Below are 12750 nucleotides of genomic sequence, written 5' to 3' on the forward strand. Positions count from 1 at the left end.
AAGTAAATAGCTTCAAAAGGTTTAGCTTTTTACCCGCAAGTAAATTGCATACAAGCCATCTGTGTGAAAAGCTCCAAGGCCTCAATCATAAAAAATAAAAAAATAAAAATCAATCATTTAGCAACAAATCCTAAACTCCTCGATTCAAATTCACAGATATTTCTTCAACACTGTAAAATAATCTTACCAGAGGTAAAAAGCAAAGATACAGTCTCTGGCTTGGGAGCAGACACAATTTTCTGAGTCTGCTTTTTCTGCTTGGCTCCGGAGTTGGAGATCGCAAAGTATATATTAGAATGAGGGGCATTTTGCTGAGCGACCCCTGCAGGTTGCAGTGAAATGTTGCAAGGCACTTGTTGCTGAGTAGCAAGAATGAGGTTCTGGCTCTGGCTGAAGGTAGTTGCGGAAGGATTATGAGTAAGTGTAGCAGAGGCCGTGTGCGTGATTACTGAGGAGTTACACATTGGGAACTTGTCACTGTCCGTGTTAACAACAAAAGATGGCTTGGGTGCCAGGCGAGGATTTGAAGGCACGGTTGGTGGAGCAGAAGGGGTCTGAAAGACAGTCACTGGAGGGGGAAAAACAGGGACAAAACCGTGCTGGCTGCTTATAGCAGTCTCGGAGTTAAACTTGACTGGCCCATGGACAGCAGAGATGTTGCCTAGACTGGATGCTCTCTCCCTTCTCACTTCAGGTACTCGAGGAAGGACAGGAGGAGGACCAGGGGACGGGATTAACTCCTCATTAAGATTCACTGGTGCAAGGGTGCTTGATGGCAAAATAGGAGGCTGCAACAGAGAAAAGGTTGGATGAGTAGGAATATTTACTACATCGACATTCTACAGCAGACAAATCTGGATCTCACACGTTCCCGTAAACTTTCCATCAACTAGAGGTGTCACGTCAGCTAAAATTACAACTTTATGTATAAAAACCTGTTTTAACAAAACGTATTTCCATCAGATTTTAACTTTCAAAAGATTAGGGAAGTAATTTCTTGAGTTATTGAGGGAACACTGACAAATAGAACAATTTTTATGCACACAATAAACCCAACCCTCACCAAAAGCCTATCCTTAAATGTGTTTAAGTCCAGAAGCCAGAAATGTTTTTTTACTGCAAAGCCTCTTGACTAAAGGCAAAGTAAAATTTGGATAAGAGTACATCAGTCATTGGTGACCAGCCGCCAGTCCTAGACAGGATTAATGTGCTGGAATACACCTGATTTATGGTCTACCTCCATACAGAAGACCACTAAACCCTGGAAGAAATCGAATACTGATAAAAAGGCATCTTACCGCCAATGTCTGATTACAGGAACGCAACGCAGGGTCAGGCAGTGGGACGGCAGGCACAGTAGAGGAAGAACTGAACAGGGGTTTGGATGAGAAAAGATCTATAAAATGGAGAACAAAAGAAAGTCTTCAATTTTGAACATTATTTTATTTTTCTAGGACGTTACAAGGCTTAGAACTTTAGCAGCAATTTCTCACATTTTCAAGAAAATTTCAAAAGGCTATTTTTACAGGTACCAGTTTAGTTCTGAAGTGGTTTTGAGGGCTTTATATATTAGAAATCGCCGACAATGTGCACTGGGAACCGCGCAGTAACTGAACGTCCTGGTGCGCTAAAACACTGGCCACCCGGAGGTACAGTTGCGTCGTGGTGCGCCTAGAGGTGAATACATTTACGATTATTGACAAAGTAAGCTTTTTGTAAAATGTGTTGACAAAATTCAAAAAGGCACAGATTCACAAATTTGAATTCACATCAAAGAGGACCTGTAGTTCTCTTGACATGACGTTTAGTAGAGACTGGAATTCTTTAGGAAAGAACAATGCTGGAGAATCTTTTCTTGGAACTCTGCGCTGTGATGTTGCTCTTTTTCTCCTGGAAAGGTGTGACAACTGGGTGTTATTATTCCCCTTGTCAAAGGGGCACGTCCCTACACACTGACAGTGTCCAATCAGTGCCGACTGTGTGCCCAGGTATTAATTTACCTAACATTTCCAGGAGGAATAACAGAGGCACAATGCAGAGGTTTTGAAAAGATGCATACGCCATGAAACAACAATGCTAGAGCAAGTATTTACAATAACAGATATTTCAGGAAAGCAGACATGTCCCCTTTAACTAAAGCTCCTTTTACACCGGCCAATTTTGGCCGGTGAAGTTGGCTCCGATCAATGAGACAGCTCGTTGATCGGCGCTCGTCTGCTCCGGTCACAAGGAGCTACGTATGGAGACGAGGAGTTGTTACTCCGATCGCTCGTCCCCATAAATTATCATTTCGGCAGCACGTCTCCGTTTACATAGGGAGCTGAGCTGTTAATGTGGAGTGCGTTTGTGCCAGCATAAAAATAATTATTAATTGTAATGGCATTGGGGTGTGTAGGCCAAAAATATTTGATCATAGCGATTGTATCGGCAACCGCTAATATGAATAACTGCTCATGTAAATGGGCCTCAAGCAAACTTAAAGAGGCTCTGTCACCAGATTATAAAGTGTCCTTTTGGCCTCCTACCCTATCTCCTACATAATCTGATTGGCGCTGTAATGTAGATAACAGCAGTGCTTTTTATATTGAAAAACGATCATTTTTGAGCAAGTTATGAGCAATTTTAGATTTAGTTTCTTAAAGAGGCTCTGTCACCAGATTTTCAAACCCCTATCTCGTATTGCAGCAGATCGGCGCTGCAATGTAGATAACAGTAACGTTTTTTTTTTTAAAAAAACGAGAATTTTTGGCCAAGTTATGAGCATTTTTATGTTTATGCAAATGAGGCTTTCTTAAGTACAACTGGGCGTGTTTAAAGTTATGTACAAGTGGGCGTGTATTGTGTATGTACATCTGGGCGTGTTTACTTGTTTTACTAGCTTGGCGTTGTGAATAGAAGCGTATGATGCTGACGAATCAACATCATCCACTTCTCTTCGTTAACACCCAGCTTCTGGCAGTGCACAGACACACAGCGTGTTCTCGAGAGATCACGCTGTGACGTCACTTCCTGCCCCAGGTCCTGCATCGTGCCGGACGAGCGAGGACACATCGGCACCAGGCGACAGAGGCTACAGTTGATTCTGCAGCAGCATCAGCGTTTGCAGGTAAGTCGATGTAGCCTCTGTCGCCTGGTGCCGATGTGTCCTCGCTCGTCCGACACGATGCAGGACCTGGGGCAGGAAGTGACGTCACAGCGTGATCTCTCGAGAACACGCTGTGTGTCTGTCCACTGCCAGAAGCTGGGTGTTAACGAAGAGAAGTGGATGATGCTGATTCGTCAGCATCATACACTTCTATTCACAACGCCCAGCTAGTAAAACAAGTAAACACGCCCAGATGTACACACACAATACACGCCCACTTGTACTTAAGAAAGGCTCATTTGCATAAACATAAAAATGCTTATAACTTGGCCAAAAATGCTCGTTTTTGAAAAAAAAAAAAACGTTACTGTAATCTACATTGCAGCGCCGATCTGCTGCAATATGAGATAGGGGTTTGAAAATCTGGTGACAGAGCCTCTTTAAAGACCAACTGGGCGTGTTTTTACTTTTGACAAAGTGGGTGTTGTAAAGAAGTGTATGAGGCTGACCAATCAGTGACCAATCAGCGTCATACACTTCTCATTGTTGCAGCCCAGCTTCTTTCACTGCATAATCACACTGTCCTGTGGATCAGATTATGTAGGAGATAGGGCAATACAGGAAAAATATGAAAGAAATCCTCCAGCTCACCTTGTCACAAGAAGGGTATAGGAATCAGCACACGGATCCTCGTGTCGGCACACGCAAAAGATACATCAGAAACAGGGGAGTTGGAACCAGCGCTGAGAGTGTAGTTTCTTGTTAAAACGGAAATCTATTTCCAAGTTTTATTTGGTCTTGGTTAAAATCGAAGCACAAGGGCTACGAACAAAAATATAGTGACAGGTAGGTATAGTCCAGAGTACAGAGAGAAGGAGAGGATAGGCGGTAGCCTACGCGTTTCAGACCCTCGCTAGGTCCTTAGTCATGGCTTATGACCGCCTATCCTCTTCTTCTCTCTGTACTCTGGACTATACCTACCTGTCACTATATTTTTGTTCGTAGCCCTTGTGCTTCGATTTTAACCAAGACCAAATAAAACTTGGAAATAGATTTCCGTTTTAACAAGAAACTACACTCTCAGCGCTGGTTCCAACTCCCCTGTTTAGGAGATAGGGCACTTATAATGTGGTGACAGAGCCTCTTTAATCATTGCTACCACTCCATGTGTGAAAAGGAAGTTCCTAGGGGAGAGTCACTAAAACCTGCAAGACCTGTTTAACTTAACAAACGTCACCCAGTCTCATCATCAGACAGTAATGCATTTGGTTTTGTTTCCTTGTTTTATGATTTATCTACAAGGTAGTTTTGTTATCACGGTTTCGTGGGTCAAATTTTCTTTGTCCGTGTTCTGGGCAGCATTTTTTAATGGACTGAAATACCTCCAGCATTACAATCCGTAAAAGTGAAGATAATCTAACCCGACAGCCTTGTTGGAACTGTGATAACATACAATCTGTATCATTTAGAATAACGGTCGTTAAAGAAATATAAACAAATCTAACCCGCTCCATTGCTTAGTGCAAGATAGCACAAGCCCAAGATTTATCTTTACAATAGAATCTGTTACAGTCACACCTCCTGAGGCTCACGCAAGTTCGATGATTCTCTTTGGGAATTACCAGCTCAAACAATTAACCGTCACTGAAATCTACTAATAAAATCAAAGGACGACTGTAGATGAAGAATTTTCTAAACTGCATGAAAAAAAAAAAAAAAAACATGAAACAGACTCTAGAATGATTGAAGGCCCAGTTCTTGTTATTGATCTACGTTTAGCGTGCACGTTAGGGAAGGTCTCAGTGTACACACTAAAACGGTGCTCAAAGTGCTTTAGTAGCATGATGGAGGCCAAAAGGACACTTTTTTGGCCTCCATCAGGCTAGTATATGGCAGTACACAGTTTTTTTGTATTTTAGGTATGGAATAGCCTACATGCACCCGGTGGCTTTCAGGGCACAAATTTTGCTTGAAAATGTTTTAGGCCCCACTGCACATTTGGAGAGGCTTTGAGCTGCCAGAACGATAGAAAATCCCCATAAATGACCCCATTTTGGAAACTAGACCCCTTAAGGTATTCAGTTTGTTGCTGAATTTAATGCAAAGCAGATGAAAAGAAAAAAAAAATTTTTTTTCACAAATGTGTCATTTTAAAGACCGATTTTTGTAAAGCACACATGAGAATGAGGAAACACACCCCAAAATCTATCAGTTTGTTTCTCCTGTGTTCAAAAATACCCCTATTGTGGCCTCAATCTGCTTACTAGACGTGTGGCTGGGCCAAGAAGAGAGGAGCACCCTTTGGCTTTCAGGGCACAATTGAATAAATTCTAGGCCCCATATCATGAATTTAGAGGCATTGAGCTGCCTGTACAAAAGAAACCACCCAGAAGTAACCCCATTTTAAAAAGTAGACCCCTAAAAGGTATTCATCTAGTGGTGTAGTGAGCATGATGACCAAAAACATTTAAATGAGGAAATAATGGCTATTATTTCAAACAATATGGATATATAATGTTTTCTTCAAATTCTTATTACATAAAATTAATCATTAGAAACGGTGTGGTAGGTCTCAAAACAGGGAAAGTTGCACAGGCCTGGATTTGAAGGGCACATAGGAGAGATACCCGGTTTTACTGCCCTATTTCCATGTTTACTGCACACCTGTCATCTATTTTGGGGGTATTGTTTATTCTTCGTAGCAGGGACGGGGTGAAGGAAGTGGCGCTCAGTGAGTCTTTTGACATCCTCTGACTAAGGATTCTACAGGTGCGGGTGAGTCAAACAGGAGGTGCTCAGTAAACTGCAGGAAACGGAGCATTCCTTGGGTCTTGTACAGCATATAGCTGTTATAAGTAGCCATCTGCATGAGGTAGATCGCTACCTTTTTATACCAGGTCCCAGTCTTACGTTTTACTAGGTAAGGTTGCAGGACCTGATCAGATAAATAGACGCCCCCTCCCCATGAACTTATTGTAGTCCACTACAGAGACCGGTTTCCTTTTATTAGTGGTAGCTCCCCTCTCTCTCACTGAGGTGTCCTCATTCACGGTGGTGAGCATCTACACCTCCTTTTTGTCCCTCCACTTGACAGCAAGCAACTGGGCACTTGCAAATGAGAGTGACGCACCCCTTGTTAATTGCCTGAACACCAGTTGTTTAGGGAAGCCGGCTCTATTTTTACGCAGCATCCCACGGGCCCCTGTACTAGCACGGAGGGACGGGAAACTAGTAGAATAGTTGTCCGTGTACACATCGTACCCTTTCTGTATGAATGGCACCACGAATTGCCACTTGTTTTTGTTCCCTCTGATGCCAATATCCTCTGGGCAGCCTGGGGGGGGGGGAATTAAGGTGGGGGTCCCTGCCCTCAAATAAAAACCCTACAGGTGTAACCCGTTGTGCTCTCGCACACCTTATAAAAAAAGTTTCACACCGTATCGGGCTCATTTGGAGGGGATGTATTGGCAAAAGGACAGACGGCCCTTGAAGCTCATAAGAGACTAGTCTACCAATAATTTTTGGCCTGGGGTATATAAAATTATGAATAACTCTTTTAGGAGGGAGATATGGAGGTCTCAATTTGTTGAGGCAATCATATCTTGGGTCACTTCTTGGGGGGGGATTTCGGAATTCTCAGAGAAGTGCATGAAACGCATTATTGTTTCATAGCGCGTTCGGGCCATAACAGCTGCATAAACAGGGGTGCTGTGGATAGCGCTGGTAGCCCAGTAGAACCGGACAGAAGGCTTGCTTTACTAACCCCATATTTAGGGTAATTCCCCCAAAATATTTTTATCTCAGAGACCGTTGTGGGGATCCATGCCCTGGCATAGCAAGACCTGGGATTTTGGGTCACAAACTGCCTGCCATAGGTATTTGTCTGCTGGACAATTAGTTCCAGGACCTGATCGCATTTGAACAACTTAAAAAAGTCATAGGGGGTAATATTTGAGATATATGTGGTGAAATTTGGGTGGGTCCAGTGGCAGAAGCAGAACGTGTGTCACTTTCTGAACTAAGTTCTGCTTCTGACGCAGTGTCCGTACCGCGGCCTGAACTCCTGGGAGCACAGCAATTTATCCACGACTAATAAAAACGCTAAAAATTTATGACAAATCGCAGCTAATAACCACTATTACAACAGAATAACCAGCAAAAATTTTTTTTTAAAAAACACGGAGATTACGGGTAATTTCGGATAATCTGGGAACACAGGTGAATTAGTGGTGTGTTTTTTTACTGTCTGATGGCACAAGATTTGAGGCAGTATCTCTCATAAATCAACTACAGTGAGGAGGGAAACAAACAGCACAAATCCTGTGCTGTATTTACTAAATATATGACTATAGGTATATCACAGTGCCCATGTGATCAGGGACCAATTATAGCGGTTACGAATTACAGGCAGACTCTGCCTTGCACTTACAGCGCACGCCATTTTGTTTTTTCCCGGCAGGGGGTGCCGATCGGTGGCCGAATATTTTATCTCCTCTCACCAAACATTCATAGTGAGAGGATATAAAAAGCTCATATTGACTTCAATAAAATATACCGGTGATAGTCGGTATTCGTTGAATACCGCCACAACCGGTTTGGGGACCGCAAACAACGGTCCCCAGTCAGTGCTCCAAGACCTCAACTACCTCCAGTAGCTGAGAGCAGCGAGCTTTCCCTCCTCCCGGCGGCGCTACTTTATTCTAATGCAGTGCCATAAACAGGATAATGCATCAGAATAAAACCAGTTAGTGACCGCCGTAAAAAAAAAACACCCATGAGCAGTCCCTAACGGGTTCAGCAAATACAAGGAAGGGGAAATGCAAAGTCTCAATCTACTTCTTAATGCATTTATTCATGGACCCTACATTACTCTAAGGCCTCATTCACACGACAGGGTTTCCCGTCCGGGTGCCGGCCGTTCATAAATCGGCCGGCACCCGGCTGCATTAGGAATAATAGACCCCTAATGGGGCTATTCACACGACCGATTTTTTGACGGCCGGGAAAACCAGCCGTCAAAAAATAGGACATGCTCTATTTTCGGCCGGGTACCCGGCCCCCATAGAAGTCTATGGGGCCGGGTAATACACGGCCATCACCGGAATGTGTCCCGAGTGATGGCCGGGTTTTCCGTGGCTTGCGCGCTATCTCCTCCTCCTCACAGCGCAGAGTGCATGTGAGGAGGAGTTGATGCCAGTCGGACGAATGGCTGTGCGCTGTACACTGTGTGGCAGTGCCGGGGTGTACAGCAAGTGGTAGGGAGCGCTGCGCTGGCTCCCTTCCCCTGCTTGTTAAAAGCGCCCTGGCCCGGCGACACATTCCATGGCGCCACTAGCAGCTGCTGCGGCTGCTGTAGCGACGCCACTATAGCAGAGCAGGGAGGTATCTCCCCGCTCTGCTATGTGCTAGCTCCATTTTAGCTCCCTGAAGGAGCGGAATCCCCGTGTGTTCGGGGATTCCGCTCCTGGACAGAGCGCTTGATGTCTCTGTCCATATCTGGGCAGTGACATCAGGGGAAACTCCTGAAGCGGAATCCCCGAACACATGGGGATTCCCCTTCAGGAGTTGCCGCTGATGTCACTGTCCAGATCTGCCCGGCCCGGAACAGATGCAAAACTTTATGCAAACCGGCCGGGCAAAATGTCTGATTTTACCGGCCGACACTCGGGCGGGACCCGGTCGTGTGAATCCCGCCTAAGGCTCTCTTCACACAGGCTCCACTATGTCAGGTTTCTGTTGCCCATGACTCGCAGAATAGCGTACTCTGATGCGCTATTCGATCTGGGGAAAAGAAAACAAAACGTGACAGACCCATTGTAAAAAAAAAAAAAGTTAATGGCATCTGTTACGATCATTTCCGAAAAAGTTATGAATGGATCAGTTGTGAACCCAGTGTGTATTTACATAAACTAATTAAATGTACACGAGTTCATGCAAATAGCCCTACCGTGTTTCACTACTACATCTATTTAGGTACAGGAATAAGACATTTAGCCCTAAATATCGATGCGGTCCTTAATAGCCACCAACACCACAACCGTCCCATAATTGGTCAATGCGGAAGAGCATTGTACTTCATAGTCCATAGTATGTCCACTAACCTGGAAAGGATTCAAAGGTATCCATCAAGTCCAAGTTGGGCTGCAGTGGAAAAAGCTCTGGTTGGATCATATCTGCATTCCCTGCATGTGCTGTAATAAATAGGACAGGATTACCAGATACTCTTGTTAAAGTAACAGCATACTAACAAGGATTCTAATGGCAATATAGAATGACCCTTTACAAGTGGAGGATAGATATTTGACGATACTTCACTGCATTTCATACTCATGGCGGAGGTTTCGGCTATGGGGTTGTGGCTTAATCTATTGTAAGTGCGCACAAAATTAGTATTACACACACACACACACACACACACGTCAATGTTATATCCAGCATCCACACACATTTCAAATAAATCGTAAAATCCGAAAATCTTTCTAAATTTCTACAGTAGTACACTGACCAAATAGTGGAGCACAATATGGAGCCAGAGTACTGGGATGACTCCAGCAGATGAAGGACACTTACCAATCTCTTTTGGGTTGTGCTGATGTGAATAAATAGTAGAAAATAAAGTGTCACTGAATTCTGCCATAAGCATCTCCATGTCCAGAAGAGGCTCCTCTTCCATCGGCACTGGCGATTCTCTGCCATCCACACAGGTATACCAAGGAACAACATCATCGTCCTGCAAGACCAGAAATCCGTAACCAACCTTCTATTCTACAGCAATTGCCCTCACTACATTACACACTGTACTCCCAGCATCAGGTGTTCTACGTGTTACATGTGGACTTTACAGTGGATTTAATTGTGGACTTTGCAGTGGATTTGCTTTAGCAAAAAGCAGCATTTAGGATGCCATAAAACCTGTGGGGAAGTTTTTTGGCAGCTTTAAATAGGGCTTTGTAAAACCCCATTCACTAACGTTTGTGGCGCAATTGGCAACAAGAATCCGCAACATCTAAACGTGATCTTGAAGTGTACCGTTTAAAACAGTCTATGGGCAAAATCTCTGTGATCGCATCTCAGTTTTTGTTCTGTAGGCATGCTCTGCATTCTCTAGCTGTAATACGTAGTGGGGGGATCACCTGCAATTCCAGCAGATAGCCAGGCCGATCAGTGATGCGGTGCCCACCTTCTCCCCTCCCCCAGCACTACTGCCTGTGAATTAGGGCCAACAAAGAGTTTGCTCATCCGCTTTATCTGCTTGTACAGCCCCTGCTCAGCCTTATAGAGAAGCAGCAAGAGAAATTCCTTACACTTGGGCCTCCTATTTCAAGACTTTCTGTACAGTACTGCCCTGTTTTATATAAGGAGAACTAGATTATACATGTATGAAGGTTTTCTGTTCACCAAACTACATAAACAGCTCAATTGAACTCTTCTGCTGCTTGAATGCGGGGACTTGAGCAGAGGAGGAAGTCGGCAGCTGTGAGCAGTATACGCCACTCCTATGTACCACGCTGAATGAGTTCATGAGTACCAGCCCATAAAGCTCCCTACCTAGGGTAAGAAAAGATCCGAACTATTTCAGTGGGTAGATTTACCTGTATTCCATGAAGCACATGTACTGATTATTTTATGTGTGTGCTTTACAAACCAAAACAGCCCAATGCTCAGTTAACTTTAATACATTTCTGAAAGCAGTTCCAGTGCCTTGCAGATTTGGGAAAATAGCAATTCCTTATTGTACTGTTTTTATGAGAAGTGCAACCCCCAATATTAAGGAGAAAGTCAATAGGATTATTCAGGGCGGCCAACTTTTTTATTCTTGACAGAACCTCTGTTGGGCTTTTATAAAGCTTTAAAACGCATGTTCCCCTCCTACATTAGCTTGTATTTTCCACCACAGTGGTGGTGACAGATCTGTAGGCTTCACTGTTGAAACCTCCACGTATTCCTTGTGGACTTAAGGCCCTTTTACACTGGCCAATTATCGGGCAAACGAACGTTCATATAACGCTCGTTCTTGATAATTGCCCGGTGTAAACAAAGCAGCGATCAGCAGATGAACGAGCAAACACTCGATCATCTGCTGCTCGTATCATTTTAAATGTGCAAAATACTATCATTGTCGGTAGCACATCTCCCTGTATAAACAGGGAGACGCGCTGCAGACATGATACAAATGTATGGGGACGAGCAATCGGAGTAACAAGCACTCGACCCCATACATTGCTCCTTGTGACAGGAGCAAACGAGCGCCGATCAACGATGTCTCGTCGATCAGCGCTCATTGCACCGGCCAAACTTAGCCGGTATAAAAGTACCTTTATTGTCTACACCGTTCTGGTGATCTGTATTCAGGAAAGTGTGGTCTTAAAAGGGGTTGTACAGGAGTGGAACTCCAGGTGCAGCATTGGAAATCGGATTTGGAAAAAGCATTATACCAGCTCAGGGTGGAGAGCCACAGCTCGCGCTGCAGGAGATAAACTGATTTTATGAAAATGACTGATTATTACAAAGTAAGTGGCCTAGCCTTGGAATCAGAGTTTCTGTCACTACTTTATACTGTCCTCAGATTGTCACCAAGTTTAGGATGCCAGGTTTTCCTTTAAGGCTCTATAAAAGGTTCAGATATTGACTTACAGGGTTGCTACCTATAGGTGGCACTAGAGAAATTCTTCCTTCTGGAGGAGAGCTATTTTGCATACTTTTTCCCAGGGAGCAATGCTCTTTAAGGCTGGGTTCACACAGAGTTTTTTGCAGGCGGAAATTCTGCCTCAAAATTCTGTTTGGAAGTTTGAGGTAGATTTTCCTCTCCCTGCACGCCAATTTTCACTGCGTTTTTCGCCCCCGGCCATTGAGCGTCACGGGCAGAAAGCTACACGAAATACGCTTTCTCTGCCTCCCATTAATGTCACTGGGAGGTCAGAGGCGTAAACGCCCGAAGATAGAGCATGTCCCTTCTTTCTCCCGGGAGGCATTTTCGGGCCGTTTTTGACGAGTTTTGCGGCGCAGTTTCCGCTTAAAAAAACTCAGTGTGAACACACCCTAAGACTCCTTACCAGCTGGATCTCCACAAGAAGAAGAATCTGTGTTTTCCGAGAGTCCGCAAATTACAAAGAATAAACATGTAGACTAATTTAATTAGTTCATTTGTACTAATTGGCATAATATGGAATTGTAGGACAAAGGTGTATTAGGTCAATAAATCAAATGGGACAATAAGGTAAAAACTGAATAAAATGATTTACTAAGTGGCTCTTGCTCAGAGAATTTATATATATTTATATATATATATATATATATATATATATATATATATATATATATATATATATAAAGGCCCGCTATCCAGGTACAAAACGGACTTTAAAGCCAATGATCACGTGGTCTGTCTTGAAAAGGAGGCTTGTTGTGTATTAAATGTGGCAATAAGTTCCTGGCTATGTGCACAGTCACACATCAATATATTCTGCTCCAACCAGTTTGTTTTCATGTAGTACTGAACGAGGAAAGTTACTCACTTTGACCAGGCTTGAGAGATCTTCATCTTTGTGCTTTTGTAACTGTCAAAAAATAAATAAAACAAAAAAGTCACGTGGTCAACTCCTTTTCATCCCCTGGCATTCTTCATGGAAAGAACGCTTCCTTGGCACCCAAACAAGTATCCCATT

General features: G+C 43.7%; 1 protein-coding gene across 1 annotated transcript in view; it reads right to left on the reverse strand.

Annotated features, from left to right (window-relative positions):
- MLXIP (MLX interacting protein) overlaps positions 1 to 12750 on the reverse strand; it is a 79399-nt gene that overhangs the window by 28454 nt on the left and 38195 nt on the right. Inside the window, exons 5-9 of the mRNA XM_075834236.1 lie at positions 12601 to 12642; positions 9656 to 9815; positions 9187 to 9276; positions 1299 to 1396; positions 188 to 788 (exon numbers count right to left, since the gene is read on the reverse strand). Coding sequence (XP_075690351.1) covers positions 188 to 788; positions 1299 to 1396; positions 9187 to 9276; positions 9656 to 9815; positions 12601 to 12642 — 991 coding nt within the window. The remainder of the gene's footprint in view (positions 1 to 187; positions 789 to 1298; positions 1397 to 9186; positions 9277 to 9655; positions 9816 to 12600; positions 12643 to 12750) is intronic.

The sequence above is a fragment of the Rhinoderma darwinii genome, chromosome 1, assembly GCF_050947455.1.
Source record: "Rhinoderma darwinii isolate aRhiDar2 chromosome 1, aRhiDar2.hap1, whole genome shotgun sequence".
Lineage (NCBI taxonomy): Eukaryota > Metazoa > Chordata > Amphibia > Anura > Rhinodermatidae > Rhinoderma > Rhinoderma darwinii.